The following is a 25,092-nucleotide window of genomic DNA, read 5'->3' as shown; positions in this document are numbered from 1 at the left end:
TGTTCTGTTCTAATCACTAATAGTGAAAAACATTGGTGTATAATTGTGTGATGCACTAACCAACTGTATTATTTATGTTATTATAAATATGATTTAAAAAGGACTAGTTTTGCAGTACGGTGTAATTAGTGATAAAAATGTGAGCTTGGATAAAAATAAACTCTTAAACCATTGTAATAAAGAAAGTATATGATAACAAGGTATTTGAAATAACACATTGTAGAGGTTTGGTTTTTATTACATTCACAATCTCACATTCCTATTTCCAGCTTGTATCGAATCAGCTTTCAGAAAAAACGGATTATGGAAATTGGATATGTGTAATATCAACCTTCATCTGCTTCCATCACGACGACATCCACAGACGCTCTCTCATGGCCTCATGTCATAACTTTACTGAGTGAATAAAAGCTCCATTTCATTAACAGACTGACTGCCCTGTGGAGGAGTTGGAGTGAGCGTGGAGCCGCTGCCCAGAGAAAGAAGCCCGGTGGAATGTGAGCGGGCAGCTTAGCCGGTGGGGTTGGGCCACACTGAGTGATCTTACGACGGCAGGCCTTCGCACCCTGACGAGTTCACTCTGCATCTGTCCACAACAATAGCTGGGGGGGCTCTGATTCTCTATAAGGCAGGCATGCTTGAGTCGTGCCACCGCCTTTGTCTAAACATAGACCAGAATGCCACCGGGCCGAACCCACCCGTATATAAGCCATAGGAGCTGCTTCCCAAACGTCTGCTCAGCCATTAGTGACCGGGAACAGAACAGGAAGCCCGAGACAATGGTAGGCCTGCGTCTTCTACTTCACTGCGACTTAACGGAGAAGTCTAGTGATGCTGCATGGAATCTCCCGCTCAGGGACGATGTGACGGTTCTAACCTCGGACTGACAGGCTGAGCCGAAGGACGTGAAGCACGGGATGACTGCGGTCACCACAGAACTCCGTGATTGCTGTGGGAAAAGAATGAGAAGATGTTAGAGAATGAGATGCTAGACAATGCAAAGGATTTAGAGAAAGAAGATGTTTGAGAAATGAGATGATGCATGAGGAATGCTCAGATGTTTGAGAAACAAAATAACGTATGAGAAATGCTCAGATGTTTGAGAAGCAAGATAATGTATGAGAAATGGGCAGATGTTTGATACTGGGTGACTGAATGTGATACACAGGGTCTTTCACCTTTATGCCTAACTGAGATCAGGCCACTGAAGATCACACTTGTCAGTCCTTTTTGTTGAATCTTGCTGTTAACAAAAATCTTTAAGACTAATACTGCTCAGTAATGCATAATGGAAGCAACTGAAATAACAATAGTTTAATATAAATCAACTGCCACCAAAATACTGAGATGGTGGAATAGTGATATGACTTGGGCAGATTCACACATCAGCATATCTCTTAATGAACATTATTCAGCTCTCAAAAGCCCAAAGTATGAAATACTAGGAAGTATTCATAATGACATCTACAAAAAAAAATATTATTGTAAATTTCAGGCACCAAAGAAAGCCAAGAAGAAGGAAGCAGCCAGCTCAAATGTGTTCAGCATGTTTGAGCAGTCTCAGATCCAGGAGTTTAAGGAGGTAAGAATGTGTTCAGCATGTTTGAGCAGTCTCAGATCCAGGAGTTTAAGGAGGTGAGAATGTGTTCAGCATGTTTGAGCAGTCTCAGATCCAGGAGTTTAAGGAGGTAAGAATGTGTTCAGCATGTTTGAGCAGTCTCAGATCCAGGAGTTTAAGGAGGTAAGAATGTGTTCAGCATGTTTGAGCAGTCTCAGATCCAGGAGTTTAAGGAGGTAAGAATGTATTCAGCATGTTTGAGCAGTCTCAGATCCAGGAGTTTAAGGAGTTAAGAATGTATTCAGCATGTTTGAGCAGTCTCAGATCCAGGAGTTAAGAATGTATTCAGCATGTTTGAGCAGTCTCAGATCCAGGAGTTTAAGGAGGTAAGAATGTATTCAGCATGTTTGAGCAATCTCAGATCCAGGAGTTTAAGGAGGTATGAAAAGCATCTTTTAGTATCTTTTTAGCAGCATAAGAACTATAAGAATGTGGGAAGGTTGGTGTAAAGTGCTAGAAGGTGTTATGAAGTGCTGTAAGGTGATAGGTCAGTGTTCCTATATGCAGATGTTTGATGAACTGGTACATTTCTTCACATTCTTAATGGTTTTCACATTTCCAGGCTTTCACCATCATGGACCAGAACAGAGATGGCTTTATTGACAAGAACGACCTGAGAGACACCTTTGCTGCACTGGGTATGTGATATTTTTTGAATGATTCAGGGAAATCAGAGAGAGAGACAAAGATAAAGAAAAAGAAAAATTGAGAGAGAGAGAGACAGACAGAGAGCCTCAGAGATAAACAGGGTGTTGTATGATTCCCAGTTGTTTCAATTCGAGAGAGTTGCAGGTTCTAACTTCTGTCTCTGTACTGCTCTCTGATCTTAGGCATGGTTATCCCTTTAGAATACTAAGACTGGGTTTGGCACTGCCCTAGTTATTACAGAGCACTCTAGCACAGCAGACCTGTGAAACAAATCTCATAGTTTTATGTTTTACCTTTAATCCAGTGACTTCAGTTAATGGAAAATGTGGAAAATGTAACACAGTTGGGTTTACTCTTTACCTAACCAAACAACTGGCCTTTAATTTACCAATGCTGTCTTCCCATGTGCGCATGTATTTCTCTGTGTGTGTGTGTGTGTGTGTGTGTGTGTGTGTGTGTGTGTGTGTGTGTGTGTGCGTGTGCGTGTGCGTGCGTGCGTGTACAGGACGTCTGAATGTGGGCAATGATGAATTGGATGAGATGCTGAAGGAAGCTCCTGGTCCCATTAACTTCACCATCTTCCTCAGCATGTTTGGAGAGAAGCTAAAAGGTGAGACCAGCCCATGACAAAGCACTACACTTCAAACCAACCCATGAGAAAACAGTAGACTTCAACCTAACCAATGATGAAGCACTACACTTCAAAGCAACCCATGAGAAAACAGTAGACTTCAACCTAACCAATGATGAAGCACAACACATCAAACCAACCCATGAGAAAACACTACACATCAAACCAACCCATAAAAAAATACTACACTTCAAATCAACCCATGAGAAAACACTACACATCAAACCAACCCATAAGAAAACATTACACTTCAAACCAACCCATAAGAAAACACCACACATCAAACCAACCCATGAGCAAACACTACACTTCAAACAAGGTTACAAGATTTAGAGATTTATGCAGCAACGAAGGTATGGATATGTTTACAGACAGAGGCAGCTTTAAGATGTTGTCTTGCATAAATATTAGTATAACCCCACAGCTAGGGAGCTTGCGTGCTAGCGGCTAGCGCCACTAAGATAACACTACTGGCTTTTCTGCCCTCTGAAAGGGACTGATCCTGAGGAGAACATTCTTAATGCCTTTAAGATCTTCGACCCAGAGGGCACGGGCATCATCAAAGGAGAAGAGTGAGTATCCTCCTTCGTGAATATAAACATGTCTGCCTGCATGTACTGTTCAATACAGCTCAATGCCGATGTATTGCAGTTATTTCAGTTTACACGAGACAAAACTAAACTATGGCTTGCAGAATAAGGTGTTCTGTGTTCTTCTGTTTTCATCTCTCAGGATCAAATATCACCTCATGTCCCAGGCAGACAAATTCACAGAGGCAGAGGTATGTTTAACTCTCTCACACATAGTGGTATTCAGCTTTAAAAGTGACATACTGATTGTTTCACATGCTACAGTGATCAAACCACCAAATAATCCTTCTGGGAACATACTTTTATAGTCGCTATGGCAACCTCCTCTCTGACACCTTCAGGTAAATCAGATGTTCACAAACTTCCCCCTGGATGTGGCTGGTAATCTGGACTACAAAAATTTGTGCTATGTCATCACCCACGGCGAGGACAAGGAGCAGGAGTAAATACTCCATATCCCATGGTTCTCTGTGTTTACTGAAAGTCTGTTTCTGATTCCCTTTCCCTGCACTTGTCCTTTTGTCAATAAAGCTGTAAAAATTCTGTATTAAAAAGGCTCATTTCTATATATATATATATATATGCAGAAATATAGTGGGAAAATGGCAGAGAGCTACACTGCGTAAGCCAGAACCCTAACCTAAGCCCAACTATAACACCAAACGAAGAGCAACATTCTGAAGTCAGAACCCTCAAGCCTTATAACTCCAAGCTGAGAGCCAGACTGGTCAGAACAGCCTGAAGAAGGTCAAGGCTCCCTTTCATCTCCAGCCTCTCTGTTCCTGCTCCATTTATAGAGGGCCTGTGTGCACTCTGTCAGAGCAGCTATCAACAGACCACACCAAAACCGCTGTGCACTGTTACAACAGGTGAGCATGCAAACTCAACAGAGACAGACCTACAGAGTACACCTCCATAGAGACAGACCTACAGAGTACACCTCCATAGAGACAGACCTACAGAGTACACCTCCACAGACAGAGATCTACAAGTTACATCTCCACAGAGACAGGCCTACAGACTACACCTCCACAGAGAAATACCTACAGACTACATCTCCATAGAGACAGACCTACAGTGTACACCTCCATAGAGACAGACCTACAGACTACACCTTCATAGAGACAGACCTACAGGTTACATTTCCACAAAGACAGACCTACAGACTACACTTCCATAGAGACAGACCTACAGAGTAAACCTCCATAGAGACAGACCTACAGGCTCCACCTCCATGAAGACAGGCCTACAGACAAAACCTCCACAGAGACAGATCTACAGACTACACCTTCATAGAGACAGACCTACAGGTTACACCTCTACAGAGACAAACCTACAGACTACATCTCCATAGAGACAGACTTGCATGCTACACCTCCACAGGGACAGACCTACAGGTTATACTTCCACAGTGACAGACCTACAGGTTACACTTCCACAGAGACAGACCTACAGACTACACCTCCACAGAGACAGGCCCAGAGCCTTAATCTCCACAGAGACAGGCCTACAGACTACACCTCCATGGGGACAGACCTATAGACTACACCTCCACAGAGACAGATGTACAGACTACACCTCCATAGAGACATACCTATAGACTACACCTCCATAGAGACAGACATACAGACTACACCTCCATAGAGACATACCTACAGACTACACCTGCACAGAGACAGAGGTACAGACTACACCTCCACAGAGACAGACGTACAGACTACACCTCCACACCAGCCCTGCATACTCTTTCAATAATTAGACAAGTATAGGTAGAGCAGGCAGTAAGTAACGCGATACTAATACAGGTTCGTTAATTAGCATGTTTCAGTGAATAGACTGGAAGAACCTTTCAGCTGGAGCGGTGTCACCCCCTTATGAACAAGAGCTGAACACACCTGATGAAAGTTAACATGTAATGGAAGAACAAGACACAAATAAGGAAAAGAATAAGGTTTCTGCTTTCACCACATCTGATTGATATTGCACACACTGTGATTCAGGACAAATACTATTTCTTTTATGAAGCAGTCTCAGCGTACTCTTAACTGGGGGTTTAAGTAAGAGATGCGGCAATCGCAACGTTTTTGGCTAATTTTCTTTCTTAGTATTACGAATAACAGCACAAGGATGCGTTTTTGTTCAATTTCTCTTTTAATGGAAACGAAATATCTCAGCATAAAACTATGCACTAGGTTATAGGGTGAACATTTGCTTTTCACAAACCTCCAAATAAAATAAAGAGCAATAGTTTTACTTTTCCAAATGAAAACAAGTGCACCAGGTAATACAAATGAGAACTCAAGGCACCTTTATGTTGTTGTCCATGCATACATCTAATGCAGTTGCTGCGCTGTTCACGTGTGGCTGTGTTCGTGTCGCTGTAGTCCTCATGTAGTGAACAAGCGTAAATGTGACCAGCACTAAAATATGAAATATATGAAATACATGAGACTGATCAGCTGGTCACCGGTTATGGCCGATTATGCTGAAAACCAGCAGTTTCCGGTCACAAGCAGATCAATCAGTGCATCTCTAGTTTAAACAATGCTTTTTCCATGCTCATCTCAGAACAATTTTCCCATAATATTCACAGAGAATTTCTCCTTGTTTTTAAAAAATCTGATCTGAGATCAGTTTACATTGTCCAACTTTCTGTGGGCAGTATGATTAACTATATGAAAACCAACATCATGTGGGAAAATACCAATTACATTTAGACATACATATGGTGATATTATTATTATTATTATTATTATTAATAGCAATAATAAAATGACTGTAAAATCTTTTCTTTCCGTGACTTTAAAAAGTTTTTTCCTGACAGGTGTCAGTAGTTGCTCTGACACAGGAATTTTATTTGGGTAACAGAATACAAGGCTCCAGCAGGAGCTCTGTGTTTAGTGCAAGAGACCCATAGGTGAGTCTCCTCCTGCTGGACATCAGCATCTATGGTGTCCTGGGCACCCTGGGCCTCCTTGGTGCGGGGGAGGAGGGGAAGGACCTGCCTTGTCCCGTAGCTCTGACTGTGGGCGGGACGTTTAGCAGCAGGTCTGATCCCGAACCTAACTCCATGGCTGCATCTGTGGAGGCCCACAACAGATACAGGAAGAGCTCAGTGGTTAAGATACTTGACTTGTAAACAGAAGGTTACAAGTTCAAGCCCCACCACTGACATGTTTCTCTGAACAAGTCCCTTAATAACTATGAGCTGCTTTGGGTAAAAGTGTCAGCTAGACTCTTAAATGTAAAGAAGTCAGTAACACATCCCTTCTGGAAGGACCTGTACATTCTTTCAGCTATAACACTGAGCAGATCAAAGAATTAGATTTAAATAATGGGGACATTTGATCCAACAGGGAAAATGTAGTGTAGCTTCACTTCTTTAGATTTTGGCATTTCAAATACTGATATCTAACTAATGTCATTGTACCCAAACCGATCTCAACAATACAGCTTAGACCTGGTCAGCATTCCTCTGTCTCAGATGTGATATTAAGTCACCTTCTTGCTATCAACAGCATTCCAGTGGTTCTGTTAAGCATGCACTCCATGACACTAACAGTACAGAATATTCCAGAATGCTGTAAATGCCTTCACACAACTGCTCTTAGAGGTAACCCCCCTAAAACAGCTCCCACAACATGGGTTTTAGACTGGCTGAATGACAGACGGAGCAGAAGTGCTCTTACCATGAATGTTGAACATGTACTCTAGAATCAGAACCCTCTCTGCCAGAATCTTCAGTGCTTCTTTCAACTGTTGAAGCTTAAGGAAAAGCATATTAACAATAACAAAGTCCTCCAATCAAACTCGCTCACACACAGTCCCCCAACTCAAACTTACTCACACACAGTCCTGCATCTCCAAAATCAAAACTTATTAAGCAAATCCAAAACTGTTTAAAATAAAGAGTGCCACAATTGTTCTCACCTCTGTTTCCGTCTCTCCTGGTTCACCCTTCGGTCCGGGAGCACCCTGGACACAGAGCATAAGCATATAAAATGTAATGGCACACAATAATTTATTGACACCATGAAGCTAGCAAACTGGTAAACTCCTTAGAAAACACTCACTGGCCCCCCCTGCTTGCCATCAACTCCTGGTGGCCCCTGGTGAGAAAACAGAACGTAAGGCTTGAATAACCAGAAAAACTTCATAACCACAAGTATGGTATCAAAAGGTCTGAAAATGGGACCCTGAACACCATAAGCTTTATGTAACAATCCATTTGTACTTGTTGGAGGAGACCACTCACACTCTCTCCAGGGTCGCCCTTGGAGCCTTTAAGACCTGGGCTTCCTGAGAAGCCTGACACACCCTACAACAAGAGCACAAACACTCAGCACTGTGCACTATCCCCCCTCAAACACACACTCAACACAGTGCACTATCCCCCCTCAAACACAAACTCAGCACTGTGCACTATCCCCCCTCAAACACACACTCAACACTGTGCACTATCCCCCCTCAAATACAAAAAGACTGTGCACTATCCCCCCTCAAACACACACTCAAGACAGTGCACTATTCCCCCTCAAACACAAACTCAGCACTGTGCACTATCCCCCCTCAAACACAAACTCAGCACAGTGCACTATTCACCCTCAAACATAAACTCAGCACTGTGCACTATCCCCCCTCAAACACAAACTCAGCACTGTGCACTATTCCCCCTCAAACACAAACTCAGCACTGTGCACTATCCCCCCTCAAACACACACTCAGCACTGTGCACTATCCCCCCTCAAACACAAACTCAGCACTGTGCACTATTCCCCCTCAAACACAAACTCAGCACTGTGCACTATTCCCCCTCAAACACAAACTCAGCACTGTGCACTATCCCCCCTCAAACACACACTCAGCACTGTGCACTATCCCCCCTCAAACACAAACTCAGCACTGTGCACTATTCCCCCTCAAACACAAACTCAGCACTGTGCACTATTCCCCCTCAAACACAAACTCAGCACTGTGCACTATTCCCCCTCAAACACAAACTCAGCACTGTGCACTATCCACCCTCAAACACACACTCAACACAGTGCACTATCCCCCCTCAAACACAAACTCAGCACTGTACACTATCCCCCCTCAAACACAAAAACACTGTGCACTACCCCCCCTCAAACACAAACTCAGCACTGTACACTATCCACCCTCAAACACAAACTCAGCACTGTGCACTATCCCCCCTCAAACACAAACTCAGCACTGTGCACTATCCCCCCTCAAACACACACTCAGCACTGTGCACTATCCCCCGTCAAACACAAACTCAGCACGGTGCACTATCCCCCCTCAAACACAAACTCAGCACTGTGCACTATCCCCCGTCAAACACAAACTCAGCACTGTGCACTATTCCCCCTCAAACACAAACTCAGCACTGTGCACTATCCCCCCTCAAACACAAACTCAGCACTGTGCACTATCCCCCCTCAAACACAAACTCAGCACTGTGCACTATTCCCCCTCAAACACAAACTCAGCACTGTGCACTATCCCCCCTCAAACACACACTCAGCACTGTGCACTATCCCCCCTCAAACACAAACTCAGCACTGTGCACTATCCACCCTCAAACACAAACTCAGCACTGTGCACTATCCCCCCTCAAACACACACTCAGCACTGTGCACTATCCCCCCTCAAACACAAGCTCAACACTGTGCACTATCCACCCTCAAACACAAACTCAGCACTGTGCACTATTCCCCCTCAAACACAAATTCAGCACTGTGCACTATCCCCCCTCAAACACAAACTCAGCACTGTGCACTATCCCCCCTCAAACACACACTCAGCACTGTGCACTATCCCCCGTCAAACACAAACTCAGCACGGTGCACTATCCCCCCTCAAACACAAACTCAGCACTGTGCACTATCCCCCGTCAAACACAAACTCAGCACTGTGCACTATTCCCCCTCAAACACAAACTCAGCACTGTGCACTATCCCCCCTCAAACACAAACTCAGCACTGTGCACTATCCCCCCTCAAACACACACTCAGTACTGTGCACTATCCCCCCTCAAACACAAACTCAGCACTGTGCACTATTCCCCCTCAAACACAAACTCAGCACTGTGCACTATCCCCCCTCAAACACAAACTCAACACTGTGCACTATCCACCCTCAAACACACACTCAGCACTGTGCACTATCCACCCTCAAGCACAAACTCAGCACTGTGCACTATTCCCCCTCAAACACAAACTCAACACTGTGCACTATTCCCCCTCAAACACAAACTCAACACTGTGCACTATTCCCCGTCAAACACAAACTCAACACTGTGCACTATTCCCCGTCAAACACACACTCAGCACTGTGCACTATCCCCCCTCAAACACACACTCAGCACTGTGCACTATTCCCCCTTATACACAAATGACTTCCCATGTTCTGTGTCACTGGCTCCACACCACAGAAAGTACAAAACATTAGACATTTTCCCAGTTCCCCTGGTCAGTGTGTTTCAAGGACAGAGCAGATTTCTCTAATGAGTTTCCCTGAGGTTTCATGCACTCAGTGTACAGTTGCAGGTGCGTGTTGATAAATGATAAGTCACACAGGTGTAATAGCTGTGATGTGATAATGCGCATGGACAAAGAAGGTAGAGCACTCCTGGGGAAACAATTAAAAACTGTTAAATGTGCAGCTTGAGGTCAATTTTCTTCCCACATTTTGTCCTGGTGTTCCGGGGATTCCAGGGGGTCCTGCAGGTCCTGGGCGTCCTAAAGAGGATTTAGGGAAGGAGAAAAGAGGAGTGAAGGGGAGATGAGTCGAGAGGAGTCTAATCTGAAACTCGGAAAATAAGGCCTCACATTCATGTTCCATTCATGTCTGTTGAGGTGTGGGGTAGAGCGCATGGAGGCAGGACTGCTGTGTGTAGGTGTGTGTGTGTGTGTGTGTGTGTGTGTGTGTGTGTGTGGAGGCAGGACTGCTGTGCGTAGGTGTGTGTGTGTGTGTGTGTGTGTGTGTGTGGGTGGAGGCAGGACTGCGGTGTGTAGGTGTACGGATGGAGGCAGGACTGCTGTGTGTAGGGGTGTGTGTGTGTGTGTGTGTGTGTGTGTGTGTGTGTGTGTGGAGGCAGGACTGCGGTGTGTAGGTGTGTATGGGTGGAGGGAGGACGTGTGTGTGTGTGTGTGTTTGTGTGTGTGTGTGTGTGTGTGTGGCGGCAGGACTGCCGTGAATATGTGTGCGCGTGTGGAGGTGTATGGGTGGAGGCAGGACTGCGGTGTGTAGGTGTACGGATGGAGGCAGGACTGCTGTGTGTAGGGGTGTGTGTGTGTGTGTGTGTGTGTGTGTGTGTGTGGAGGCAGGACTGCGGTGTGTAGGTGTGTATGGGTGGAGGGAGGACGTGTGTGTGTGTGTGTGTTTGTGTGTGTGTATGTGTGTGTGGCGGCAGGACTGCCGTGAATATGTGTGCGCGTGTGGAGGTGTATGGGTGGAGGCAGGACTGCGGTGTGTAGGTGTACGGATGGAGGCAGGACTGCTGTGTGTAGGGGTGGGTGTGTGTGTGTGTGTGTGTGTGTGTGTGTGTGTGTGTGTATGTGTGTGGAGGCAGGACTGCCGTGCGTAGGTGTGTATGGGTGGAGGGAGGACGTGTGTGTGTGTGTGTGTTTGTGTGTGTGTGTGTGTGTGTGGCGGCAGGACTGCCGTGAATATGTGTGCGCGTGTGGAGGTGTATGGGTGGAGGCAGGACTGCTGTGTGTAGGTGTACGGGTGGAGCCCGGTAGCCAAGGCTGATATACCTGGAGGCCCGGGCGGTCCCAGTATTAATCTCAGCTTGTGATGAGGAGGGTGGACATCTTCCTCATCTAAATGTCATCACACAATCACAACACTGATAACCATCTCATACACAGTGAAACACACTGGGCACATTGGAGCCTGCAGTACCCTTATTCTTCCCTGAAATCAAACGCCATTAAGAGAAGCATTCAAAACACAAGCTTGTTCAGTCATGGTGTAACACATTTATTATTTACTGGGTGAGTTGGAGAAGAGTGGGTTAAACTTCTGATGTTAAACGTCTGAATAGGCTTCACTTTAAGCCAGGTCTCTCCTGACAACTCAGAGTCACAGTGCTTGGTCTGTTCTCTAAGAGACACCCCTCTGGGTTTGTTCTCTCAGAGGGACACCTCTGGGTCTGTTCTCTGACATCTATGGGACTTGCGTGTGGCTTCCAGCAGGTCTTTAATTATAAAGAATGTTCTGTTCTGTCCTCACCATCTCTGGCACTCAGATCTGAAGGCTAATCCAGCCTGCTCAGAAAGGAGCCTTGAAGGCATCTGAGAGAATCCAGCAGGGTGTTCCTGGTCTGGAGTGCCAGCATAGCCTGTCTCAGGTAGACAGTGCCATCTACTGGTATTATAAGGACAAAACTGGGAATGTTACTCCCACCATCACTACTAACTAGCACATTTTTTGGTGTGATTAAGAAGTAAATTAGAACAAGTAGTGGTCTACTTCTTACATGTTGTGCGCGCGTGCGTGCGTGCGTGCTGTCTTTATCATACTCACATTGGCTGTGATGTTTGGTGATCAAAGTGAAGACCTCTCCCCTGGTGTAGTAAGTGAAGCCAGGAGGTCCCGGTGGACCTGGTGGTCCCCTCACACCTGGGGGACCTTGCATTCCCATGAAGAACACAACCGTTTAGTCATCATGCCTTTAATTTAGTATTATGAAAGTATGACTCTGAATTGCTGCACTTCACCTCTTGGTCCCGCCAGGCCTGGTTTCCCTCTCAGGCCGGCCTTCCCTTCAGGGCCCGGGGGTCCACTGGCTCCGGGAGGACCCACGGGTCCCACAGCTCCCCTGGACTCTACCAACACAAGCCATCAGTGTTTCCCTCTGCTAAAGCAACACTACACAGTGAGTTAGTGTAGGCAGCACATGAGTGAGAGCAATGGCTTTATATAGCATATCATTGTCCAGGCAGCAGGCCACGGTAAGAAGACTGATGCCAGTAACTCTGGAAAACACGATCGGGACCAGGAAGCTGAATGCTAAGACAGAAAATGGAGGGAAGCAAAGACAAAACATGGGAGTGAGAACACTGTTAATGAAACAATGTGTGCTCAGCAGATCCCAGCTGCACACCTTCAGAGTGCTTTTAATTCATGTTTGTAAAACAGTATATAGTGAGTATCAGACACAGATCCCTGTGGTCCACCGACAGACCTGTCTGATCCATGGACACAGACCTGTCTGATCCATGGACACAGACCTATCTGATCCATGGACACAGACCTATCTGATCCATGGACACAGACCTGTCTGATCCATGGACACAGACCTGTCTGATCCATGGACACAGACCTATCTGATCCATGGACACAGACCTGTCTGATCCATGAACACAGACCTGTCTGATCCATGGACACAGACCTGTCTGATCCATGGACACAGACCTGTCTGATACATGGACATGGATCCACAAAGGAAGGTTGATGGTCCTCTACTACAAGAGGCTCTTTTAGCTCTTGTGGAATTGTTTGCCAGAGGACACATGGACACTGGACCCTTTTAAATGCAAAATTAAAACTGGCCTTTTAGCCATTTCAACATCATCTCATCATCATCTCATGGACTCTTCTCATCTCTACTTTTTCTGACAAGGGTTGTGGTGGTAGCATATGGAGAAGACTTTTCTATTCCCTGTGACAGATTCCGGCACCTCCTGTGGGACACTCAGACACTCCCATGCCAGCTGTGAGATATAATCCCTCCAGCAGGTCCTGGGTCTGCCTCTGGGCCTCCTTCCAGACAGAAGTGCCTGGAAAAGCTGCAGTGGGAACCCACCAGGAGGCATCCTTATGGGTTGCACAAACCACCTCAACCACCTTAAAATCACCTTAAACCAACCTTTAAACTATATCCACCACCTTAAATCCACCTTAGTACCTCCTCAACCACTTCCATTCTGAGGCCTTACTGGATTGCAGAGCTCTGATAAGGTGATAGGGTGTATCACAGAGTCCAGCCACCCTGCAGAGAAACCTAATTTCTGCCTGTATTCATCATTATATTCCTTCGGTCACTGCCCATATCGTGTGACCACAGGTGAGGACTGGGCATAGATTGACTGGTACACAAAGAGCTTCCTCCTAAGCTCCTGCTACACCAGCACAGACAGACTCAAATTCAGAGACTACAGCACTGTTGCCAGTGAGCTGATCTGTATTACCCTTGCATAATGTAAAACTGCCAGGACATTTTACTAATGATTCTGTAGCAATGTGGAGGCATGAAGCTTTGTTAAAACTTTTTTTGTTTGTTTTGATTTTATTATAATTTATGGCCTTTTTTTTTTCTCTGTCCCTGCTGTAACACTCAGAATTATTGTATTAAAGGGTGCTATATAAATAAAGTCTGACCTGATCTGAAAAAATAAACTTCAGATCAATGCTAATTTTAGACAGTATGAAGTTACAGAACAAGATCACATCAAATGTATCATTACATTACATTGTGTGTTTATCTCTATAGCTGTATAATAAATATTTGTATAATATCTGTTATCTCTATAATAAATGTGCCTATATGAAATATTACACAGATCCTATATACTGCAGAACAAATGGGTAATGTGCTAGGCTCACCTCCCTGACCAACAGAACATGTTGTGACAGGTGAGGGGCGGGACCCATCGACCTCATTATCAGCTGTTCTGTCCACTGATTGGCTGACTGGTGGGAAAGCAAAGAGTCCGGCGTCTTGGAGTGACAGCATCTGGAACAAATGAACGAACGAGGCGGCAGTCATCACCGCACTCCCGAAGGTGAAATACTCCCATGAGCACAGTGAGCGCACAGAGGGTGTCCAAGCTCAGCTCGGCTCACCTGCAATTCGACAGCGTGCAGCCGTGCAGTGAGGTCTGTGTAGCCTGTGCAGTTCAGGCACTCTGTGGACAGAGAAAAGCTGCGTTGGATGGAGGTAAAGCACAGACGTGAGCGAGCGCTGCAGGCCGCTCTGTAATAAACCACACAGCCTGGAGCGAAAGCTTGGAACACACGCTGCCAAATCATGTCAGGCAGTAGTGTGTGAGGTTTTTAGTCACATATAGCTACACACACATCATTACTGTAGTCTCTTGTGTTCAGCATATTCAATAAATACGAACAACTGTAGAATAACTGTCCATGGTCATTCACAGATTACATATGTCAAATACACTGCCTGGCCAAAAAAAAAGGTCACACACTCTAATATTTCGTTGGACCACCTTTAGCTTTGATTACGGCAAGCATTCATTGTGGCATCGTTTCCACAAGCTTCTGCAATGTCAAAACATTTATTTCTGTCTGGAGTTGCTTTAATTTTTCCCCAAGATCTTGTATTGATGATGGGAGGTTTGGACCACTGCACAAAGTCTTCTGCAGCACATCCCAAAGATTCTCAATGGGGTTCAGGTCTGGACTCTGTGGTGGCCAATCCATGTGTGAAAATGATGTCTCATGCTCCCTGAACCACTCTTTCACAATTTGAAACCGATGAATCCTGGTATTGTCATCTTGGAATATGCCCGTGCCATCAGGGAAGAAAAAATCCTTTGATGGAATAATCTGGTTGTTCAGTATATTCAGGCAGTCAGCTGATCTCATTCTTTGGGCACATAACATTGCTGAACCTAGAACTGACCAACTGCAGCAACCGTAGATCATAGTACTGCTCCCACAGGCTTGTACGGTAGGCACTAGGCATGATGGGTGCATCACTTCAGCCGCCTCTCTTCTTACCCTGATGTACTCATCACTCTGGAACAGGGTAAATCTGGACTCATCAGACCACATGACCTTTTCTCTGCTCCAGAGTCCAATTTTTATGCTCCCTAGCAAACTGAAGCCATTTTTGCCGGTTAGCCTCACTGACAAGTGGTTTTCTTAAGGCTACACAGCTGTTTAGTCCCACTCCCTTGAGTTCCCTTCACATTGTGCGTGTGGAAATGCTCTTACTTTCACTATTAAACATATCCCTGAGTTCTACTGTTGTATTTCTACGATTTGATTTCTCCACACGTTTAAGTGATCGCCGATCACGATCATTCAAGATTTTTTTATGACCACATTCCTTCCTAGAAGATGATGTTTCTCCACTGTCCTTCCACTTTTTAATAATGCATTGGACAGTTCTTAACCCGATTTTTGTAGTTTCAGCAATCTCTTTAGATGTTTTCTCTGCTTGATGCATGCCAATAATTTGACCCTTCTGAAACAGATTAACATCTTTTCCATGACCACAAGATGTGTCTTTTGAGATGGCTGTTCAACAAATGAGAAGCTACTCACTGCATCAGTTAGGGTTAAATAATTTGTTGCCAATTGAAACATAATCACCCATGTAGCAATTATCCAATGGGAGGCCCTTACCTATTTGCTTAGTTAGATCTATGTGGTGACCTTTTTTTGGGCAGGCAGTGTACATAATAAATGCACTGGGTACATATACTGACACATCCCTTTTTTAAACCATTGGTTAACAATCACAAAACTACACTCAAACTGTATGTTACTGTTTATGAGAGGTCACTGTACGTACAATTTACATTTAGCTGATTCTTTTATCCAAAGCAGCTTACAATTCTGTAAGCACACATCTTGAGCAACTGAGGGTTAAGGGCCTTGCTCAGGGGCCCAACAGCAGTAACTTGGCAGTGGTGAGGCTTGAACTGGCAACCTTCTGACTAGTTAAATGCCTTAACCACTGAGCTACAACTGAATGTGTCAATGTATGCATCACTATACATGTCACTGTACGTATAACTATTCCTAGCTTTGCGTCCTAGCATGCGAGACAATCATGTCAGCAGAGGATGGTGAAGAATAGATACACTCAAACACTTTTTACACTTAAAACAGAAATAGTAACTGTTGATGTGTGTGTCTGTGTGTGTGTGTGTGTGTGTGTGTGTATGTGTGTGCTTTAGTCTCTTAGTAGAGAAATTATGCTCCCACAATGCCAAGGAAACATAAAAATAAAGACCAGTTTTAGTAATAAAAATACCATGTGTGTTAGTGAGGGTCTGACAACCACATAAAGTGATCATAAAACTTTAGAATACAAAGAAATCATTAACATCATTATACTATTTACTCTTTTTTGCCATAGTGCACAGTTAGTTGTAAACATTTCTTATACAATGTACTATTTTTTTTTCATAGCACGATGACAGATATGTGGTTTGGCACAGGTCAGTCTGTCAGGTTTCAGAGAGCTGAATTTATAGAGGAAGGCCTTCGTGTCCCATGTGCCTGTTTTCATCTTTTTCCAGGTGTCTACTACTTTAGCACTGGCTGGAGGGCAGGTCTCAGATCAGCTATGTGCTTGTTCCCTCTCCAAAGAGCAGAGGCTCTGTGCACTGGTCAACTCAATGAGCAGAGCAGACGCACCCTACTAGATGATGATAGCATTATCAGATGTGCAGTAGGGCACAGACATTCACTATCTCTGGCAATAGCTACTGGTTCAAGCTTTTTAAACCTGATGCTGCAATGAAACCCACACATACATGCACGTATGCCCACGCATGCACACACACACCAATAATACCAAAAATAGTAATATATCAGAAATTCATTTTAAATTAAGAGAAAACCTTTGTTCATTTTAAGATACAAACACACAAATCACTCAAACACTCACTAACACTGTTCCACTCTCACCTACCCTCAGGATACGCTGGTGAGAGGATATTCACCCTTAGAACAACCACTTTCATGTCCACAAGCTTCTGGTGAGGGGAAATACAGCCTCAGGCCTGGCCTGCACTCACAGAGCATTGCATGAGCAGGTCAGCACTTGCAGCCACGTCCTAATGGCCCCGGCACGTGCCTGTCAGGATGAGAGAGGGGAGAGCAGGAGGACAGGGGAGTCAGGCTCCTGGGAGTGGAGGACGGGGGAGTCAGGCTCCTGGGAGTGGAGGACGGGGGAGTCAGGCTCCTGGGAGTGGAGGACAGGGGAGTCAGGCTCCTGGGAGTGGAGGACAGGGGAGTCAGGCTCCTGGGAGTGGAGGACAGGGGAGTCAGGCTCCTGGGAGTGGAGGACGGGGGAGTCAGGCTCCTGGGAGTGGAGGACGGGGGAGTCAGGCTCCTGGGAGTGGAGGACGGGGGAGTCAGGCTCCTGGGAGTGGAGGACGGGGGAGTCAGGCTCCTGGGAGTGGAGGACGGGGGAGTCAGGCTCCTGGGAGTGGAGGACGGGGGAGTCACCTAGATATATGAACACATAGATCGCTGAACACCTAAATAGCTGAACACATAGATCGCTGAACACCTAAATAACTGAACACATACATCGCTGAACACCAAAATAGCTAAACACATAGATCGCTGAACACCTAAATAGATGAACATACAGACAGCTGAACACCTAAATAAATACAAATTACAAAAAAAACAAGATAGATGACCAGCTAGTCAAATGAACACCTAGATATATGAACACCTAGATAGCTCACCACCCACCATAAACTCTTCTACATCTGTGCTTTCACACAGCAGCTGTGATGCAAATGACACGACTAAAGAGAAGTGCAAAAACTGGTTGATGCTGAAAACTCATTTTAAAACAAAGCAACTGAATGACGTTCTACTGCAAATAATGCAACTATGCATCAAAAACCCTCCCACACAGCTTTTAAAATGCTACTTCAGACAGGCTAGCCAAAAGCATTCTCTCTATCATGAACGTGTTACTGTAATGAACCAGACCGTATTCACATTGGCATGCTCTGATACCAGACTCCAATCTTTGGTGTCTGCGTGTGTGACAGCATGCATTCCTAAAACACGAAACATTTTTGAAATATGTAAGTACCCAAGGCTGTTCTCACATCATCCGCACTGCTGCTGAAATGCTTGTTCTTCCTCATGCTGCTAGAGTGATCATCACTAGTCATGCCAAGTTAACTCAAGTAGTATCTCCCTTCACAGCTGGAATATTGTGTGTTATGTTGCTTAGAAGAAAGCACTGAGTTTCTAAGTGCATAAAATCATTATTTTCTCTGAGATTTCTCACACGACTACATCATAAAAAGCAAAAAAACCAACAACAAACAAACCCCAATCCTAACACTTAATCAACCAAACCCAGAGACTAAACCCTGACAATGAACCAACCAAACCCAGAGATTAAACCCTGACAATTAACCCAGGGGTTACAGGATCAATGACCAAGGGATGGGGAGGCAGAGAGAGACACATGTATGTGTGTGTGTGTTTTGATGGGGGCTTGTACCACACTATGCACCACACCAAAAAGAATGGGGTCTTGGGCCTTGATTCAGCTTCTATAGGAATGAGTAGGCAACAGTACCTGAAACAGCACACCTGTCAGGCTGGCTGGGGGAATAGCCTCTCCCTCTCCATCTGAAACAGCACACCTGTCAGGCTGGCTGGGGGAATAGCCTCTCCCTCTCCAACTTAAAACAGCACACCTGTCAGGCTGGCTGGAGGAAAAGCTTCTCCCTCTCCATCTTAAACAGCACACCTGTCAGGCTGGCTGGAGGAAAAGCTTCTCCCTCTCCATCTTAAACAGCACACCTGTCAGGCTGGCTGGAGGAATAGCTTCTCCCTCTTCATCTTAAAACAGCACACCTGTCAGGCTGGCTGGAGGAAAAGCTTCTCCCTCTCCATCTTAAACAGCACACCTGTCAGGCTGGCTGGAGGAATAGCTTCTCCCTCTTCATCTTAAAACAGCACACCTGTCAGGCTGGCTGAAGGAAAAGCTTCTCCCTCTCCATCTTAAACAGCACACCTGTCAGGCTGGTCAGAGGAACATTCTCTCTCCAGCTTAAACAGCGCACCTATCAGACTGGCCAGAGAAGCATTCTCTCTCTCCAGCTTTTTCACCTTTCACGGCTCTGACGTCCTTACTAGTGTCTGTGGTGATTCCATGTTACTGGAACCCATATTCACATGTAGATACAGAGATCACATCACTTCCCATAAGTCAATAAACACCCTTCTCTGTGTGTGTGTGTGTGTGTGTGTGTGTGTGTGTGTGTGTGTGTGTGTGTGTGTGTGTGCTTGCGTGCGCATGCTTGTGTGTATGTGTGTGTGTATGTGCGTGTGTGCGCAAATTTTGTTGAAATATTCAGTCCCTCCAGAGTGTGGGCATGTATCTCCAGGGCGATGCTGTCTGAGTATGATAAGTCTAATATTTGACTGAGTCTGACTCACACAAACACACACACACACACACACACACACACACACACACACACACACAGCAGAATCAAGGCCAGCTGTGTCTTCACACCCTCACCATATATACACAAAACGCTATATATCCACACCCATTCACATACAAAGCACATACTGTACCATATACTGTAATACTGTATACTCCCATGTCTCTCTCTCTCTCTCTCTCTCTCACACACACACACACACACACACACACACACACACACACACACACATTGCTGTTAATTAAACATGGTTCAGTCAGCTCACCCTCTTTACAGTCTATACCATGGAAACCAGGACAGCAACGCCACTCCAGTGCAGTAACCAGTCTGTAAGACATTCGGTACGAGGGTCTGACCACTGTCCTGTAACTGGAACACAGCACAGTTCATAGCCTCATCCACAAAACAGACAGTCTTACAAAAGTACTTTGATGTCTCCATAGAAGACATTCTTATGCTAGTACATCAGAGAGAGCACACTCTTTGGCTGTGTGTATATGTGCAGAAGTAAGTGTAAGTTCACTGCTCACAGAACAGTTTACGCCTCTATCACACTGAGCTATTTAACAGTTTAAGCTGCTATCACACTGAGCTGTTTAACAGTTTAAGCTTCTATCACATTGAGATATTTAACAGTTTAAGCCTCTATCACACTAAGCTGTTTAAGAGTTTAAGCCTCTATCACACTGAGCTATTTAACAGTTTAAGCCGCTATCACACTGAGCTGTTTAACAGTTTAAGCTTCTATCACATTGAGATATTTAACAGTTTAAGCCTCTATCACCCTGCGATGTTTAAGCCTCAATCACATTGAGCTGTTTGACAGTTTAACAGGTTTAAGCCTCTATCACACTGAGCTGTTTAACAGTTTAAGCCTCTATCTCACTGAGCTGTTTAACAGTTTAAGCCTCTATCACACTGAGCTGTTTAACAGTTTAAGCCTCTATCACACTGAGCTGTTTAACAGTTTAAGCCTCTATCACATCAAGTTGTTTAACAGTTTAAGCCTCTATCACACTGAGCTATTTAACAGTTTAAGCCTCTATCACATCAAGCTGTTTAACAGTTTAAGCCTCTATCTCACTGAGCTGTTTAAGCCTCTATCTCACTGAGCTGTTTAAGCCTCTATCACATTGAGCTGTTTGACAGTTTAAGCCTATATCACTGTATGAGCTGTTTAATGCTGAATCACCGAGACTTAGTTTAAGGATTTAAATGTATATTTCTGTGTTTGGGTTGTTTTACACTGTGTTTGGGCTGTTTTACAGCTCTATTACTAAGCCAATGATTAACAGTGTAAATCTATATAACACAGACTCACTTGTTTTACAGTTTAAATCTCTATCATTCTGTCTCTGTCTTACTGTCTAAAGCTCCATCCATAATTATATCTAATTAACAGATTTTATGTCTACTGTCTGAGTACGATACACCATATAATTGTCTTTGTACCTGATGAGGCTGGTACAAGGCCCGGGCCAGCGGCAACTCTGGACGCGCCTCTGAAGTAGAGTCTCTGTTCCATTGTACGTTTGACAGGAAACGGTCCTCCGCACGGTGTAGTGACACCAGTTCCTACCGTGAAGAGGAAAGGCTTGAGTGAACGGTACTTCTGCAGTTGTGCAGTTGTGTATAAAAAAAACCTCTAACCTACATCAAAAAGCAGTATGAGTGGATATTAAAATGAATTATCCATTAGAACTAACTACCTCCCGGCCGGGAATGAAAGAACATCATTTCAGAGAAAGACCCCAACGCACTCATAACAAAATGTCCTGTATTTTTTTGTAACACGTCTTAACAGTTTTGGTCTTTCAGAGAGCAGAAGCTGAGTGTCTGGTAAGTCTTTTGGCTATCTGTCTGTAGTTCTGCACTTTATCTTATGTGCTAGGTTCCGTTTTTAGTGTCCAGTGTCGCTGAACGGGCGAGTCCCTAGTCACGGTTATGGTCATTTTTCTGGAAGGTTTTTTTTTTTTTTTTTTTTTTTTTTTTTTTTTTTTTCCCCAGCGCTGGACGTATGCATCTAGCATCTTACATTCCTACAGAAAAGGTCTTTGGCCATGTCAGTCCAAAGAAGACAACCTTCATTATAAATTTTTTTTTAATCATTTTTTTAAATTATATTTTTAATCAAACAATCCCTTGACTCATAGTATCTCATTCGACTGCAAAATGACGAGATACATTAGAATCTGTTCTTTATTTCTTACAAGTGCAATAGTTTGCGATAAATAAATGACAGCATGAGAACATTGGCTGCTGAATTCGTTCTTAAGATAAACATGCGCCATCAAAACTTTTCTTAGCTCGGCAGCATTACCTACCTGCTGAGGCCGGTGGGGACCGGAGCGGGTTTCTCCGGCAGCCTTATACCGGGGATTGTATAGATACCTACAGACGCACTAAACGGACAAAAGAAAATTAAGACTATATATAAAAGGCACAAAACCGCGCCCAGCATTCTTCCACGTTTTGCACTTGCCGTCAGCTAAATTTGTCCTAAAGAATGGTTGCGTGTATCTGAAATCCTCTCCGAGGAGTTTGTGTTATATGGAAAAACCAAGAATGTCTAAGTCAGTTGATGATGTGCATTCCTGCATCCCAGCTCGTCGTGCGGTCTGTGATGCTGTCTTCCTAGAAACTTTACAGGACCCCAGTGGCAAATTCTGCGCGGAGTGCATACACAGATGATGTGTCATACGAGAAGAACTGTTTAGCAAGGCAACCTTATATTGATCTTTTTTAGACTCTCTCTCTCTCTCTCTCTCTCTCTCTCTCTCTCTCTCTATCTATCTATCTATCTATCTATCTATATATCTATATATCTATCTATATATATATATATATATATATATATATATATATATATATATATATATATATATATATATCTCAGTTTATCTCAACTGAGATATATATATCGTCAAATATGGCGCCAAATAGACTTAAAAACACAGGTTACATCTTGTTGACGGGATATATATATATATATATATATATATATATATATATATATATATATATATATATATATATATATATATATATATATTACGGATACAGAATCTACAGTTATGTTATTTATGTCAGCTGCTACATGTCCAAACCGCACAAATCGCCTCCAAAATGAACTGTACCGACAGCTCCACCCCACAACCTTTCATCCAATTAAGCTCTTTTCATGTTCACCACGTTATCTTCTTATAACAGAAGCTGCAAAACGTCTACTTTCAGTTTTCCAAATCTTTTAAATTTTGAACTTGGTCGAATCCTGCGCTAAACATGTGTACGCAGCGCCCCCTACCGTTGTGAAAGAAAAGCATCATTCACCCAGCATGTAACGCATGGAAGAATGATGTGTAACCGTGAAATCAAACTAGAATTGGGAAAATGGAGGGTGTCAAACTATAAGACTAGAATACAGGTGATTAAGACCTTTGTTTTGTCAAAATTGTTGTTTTTGGCTACGGTTTTCCCTCCGGATGAGAAATGTATTAAGAGGTTGAATAAAATGTGTGTTCGTTTTATTTGGGGAAATAACAGAGAAGTGACAAAACGGGAAATTATGTACAAGTCGAAAGATAAAGGGGAATTAGGGAGAGTTGAGTTAGGTCAGAAATTAAAAATTGCCTTTTGCAAAAATGTAACAGAAGCTATATTTTGGAAAGCAATTTGGGTAGGAGATGTAAATCAGTGGGGAAAAAAAGAGGCAAGTCAAGGACACATGCTCCTTATTTTAAATTAGTATATGGAGATTTTTTGTTTAAATATAGGCAGCTTAATATTGATTGGATTAAGTCCCCAAATAAAATGATATATAAAACAACACAAGACTGTGGGGGACTATTTTGGGGGAATAGTTAATTATAAGGGTCTGACGGTGACAGAATATGAAACCTGTGTTAAAAAAGTACAGTCTAAAAGTATCTCGGAAAATGTTCAAGATACTGCATGGCTTATATCTGTTGGAAGACTGCCTGTACGATGTATTGTCAAATGGAGTTGTTTTGTTACAACAAAGGAATGTCCGATGTATAATTGCAAAGCTGATGAAACGATAGAACATTTATTACTGCAGTGCACAAGGATTATTGAAATTTGGGAGAAAATGGAAGGTATTGGGTTTAAATGGGGTCGTAACAGGAAAAGTATTATGCATGGAGTGTTTAATGAGAATTTGACTGAGAATGTGAAGGACTTTTGTTGGATGATTGTTTGTGTGATAAATTCGAAGATTTGGAAAACACGATGTAAGATGATTATTGAGCAATGTATAATACCTGCTGAAACAGTGTTTAAACAGATTGTGTGCGAGTTAAAAAGGTTGAAGACGATTGATATGAGAGGAAAAAAGACATTTCCCTGGACTCTTTTGGACATATAAATGGATGATGTATACCTAATTTACAGATGTAAAAGGTATTGTTAATTGTTAATGTATAGAGTGAAGGTAGTCTGGGTCCTCCGGGGGATATTGTTTGTGAGGTTTTTGTGATGGAGTGTTTGTATTGAATTGAATTGAATTTTCTTAATAAAATCAATTTAAAAATGGTAAAATCATAGAGTCTAATCCCGTGACATCATTGCGGGATAAGTAGAAAGGATATTTTCCTTTTGATCACACTCATTCTCCTCATCATCAAAACAAGAAAGCTTTATTATTATTATTATTATTATTATTATTATTATTTTAACTTACAATGAGGTTTTCATTTTATTTTGGTTTGATAAGACACAGAGTTTGCAACATCTTTGTTTCAGCCTCCTGAGTTGCACGAGACAGCAAATTCTGTCATGGATATATCAAGAAATGGGTAAGCAAGGCTTTGTAGTCAATGCGGAACTTATCAGGAAAATTATGTAAATGGACTAACACTGCAGTAATATACGCTGACTTGTTTCCTGGTACTAGTGTGTGGGCTGCCACATTCTGACCTAGTATCAATGGTTTCCTCAAAGCCCTTTCTGGTTGCATAGAAAGTCATGAAGGTCTGGGATGAAATCAGCAACATTATTTGTAGAAGAATTTCATGAGAAATATGTCAGTACCTCAGGAAGCTTCAGGTCATCCACATTTTAACATCGCTTATGCAAATCCACATATATGATTGTGTTGCTGAATTTGTGTAATAAGTGTTAACCCTACAGGCTTGACACTTAGGCTTTTACATAACAATATCCAGATAAAGTACATTCATAGACTATTGCAATTCTATTAAACATAGAAAAGTAAAAAAACGTAGTCCATGAATAAATAATGTGTAAATACATCCACTGGAGATTCAGTAACTCCAGGTTTAAGTTGTTACTGTTAAGTTGTAACAAATGTTACTATAAGATTCTGATGCCATGGCTTCTATAGATATTACCATTTTATGTGAAATTAGAACAAAAAGAATCATC

The 25,092-nt window shown here is 43.4% G+C and overlaps 2 protein-coding genes across 6 annotated transcripts; one reads left to right on the top strand and one right to left on the bottom strand.

The window, feature by feature from the left end:
* Positions 1–662: 662 nt before the first annotated feature.
* Positions 663–4,041, top strand: myl10 (myosin, light chain 10, regulatory). Of its 4 annotated transcripts, XM_035535823.1 has the most exons (7): positions 663–782; positions 1,496–1,582; positions 2,181–2,256; positions 2,772–2,876; positions 3,391–3,469; positions 3,630–3,678; positions 3,829–4,041. In XM_035535823.1, the coding sequence occupies exons 1-7, from the start codon at positions 678–680 to the stop codon at positions 3,931–3,933; spliced, it is 606 nt and encodes a 201-aa protein (XP_035391716.1). In that variant the 5' UTR covers positions 663–677; the 3' UTR covers positions 3,934–4,041. The 4 variants fall into 4 exon arrangements, with proteins under 4 accessions (XP_035391716.1, XP_035391717.1, XP_035391718.1 ...); XM_035535824.1 differs by lacking the exons at positions 663–782; positions 1,496–1,582 and adding an exon at positions 1,725–1,794; XM_035535825.1 differs by lacking the exons at positions 663–782; positions 1,496–1,582 and adding an exon at positions 1,871–1,944.
* LOC113592195 (collagen alpha-1(XXVI) chain) lies at positions 789–22,369 on the bottom strand. Of its 2 annotated transcripts, XR_004777086.1 has the most exons (15): positions 22,014–22,369; positions 21,142–21,264; positions 19,955–20,058; positions 14,345–14,406; positions 14,105–14,234; positions 12,217–12,324; positions 12,023–12,127; positions 11,251–11,316; positions 10,178–10,230; positions 7,743–7,805; positions 7,561–7,596; positions 7,418–7,462; positions 7,177–7,252; positions 5,795–6,567; positions 789–949 (listed from the first exon to the last, which is right to left on the bottom strand). XR_004777086.1 is itself a non-coding variant. In XM_027032980.2 (14 exons), exons 1-14 carry the CDS (start codon positions 22,148–22,150, stop codon positions 6,434–6,436), a joined length of 1,242 nt encoding a protein of 413 aa, XP_026888781.2. In that variant the 5' UTR covers positions 22,151–22,369; the 3' UTR covers positions 5,617–6,433. The 2 variants fall into 2 exon arrangements, 1 of the variants encoding a protein (XP_026888781.2); XM_027032980.2 differs by lacking the exon at positions 789–949 and having other exon boundaries at positions 5,617–6,567.
* Between the last annotated feature and the right edge of the window lie 2,723 nt (positions 22,370–25,092).

This window comes from Electrophorus electricus, chromosome 17, assembly GCF_013358815.1.
Source record: "Electrophorus electricus isolate fEleEle1 chromosome 17, fEleEle1.pri, whole genome shotgun sequence".
NCBI classification, from domain to species: Eukaryota; Metazoa; Chordata; class Actinopteri; order Gymnotiformes; family Gymnotidae; genus Electrophorus; species Electrophorus electricus.
Note: the sequence above shows the minus strand (reverse complement) of the source record. Positions and strands in the feature narration are given on the sequence as shown.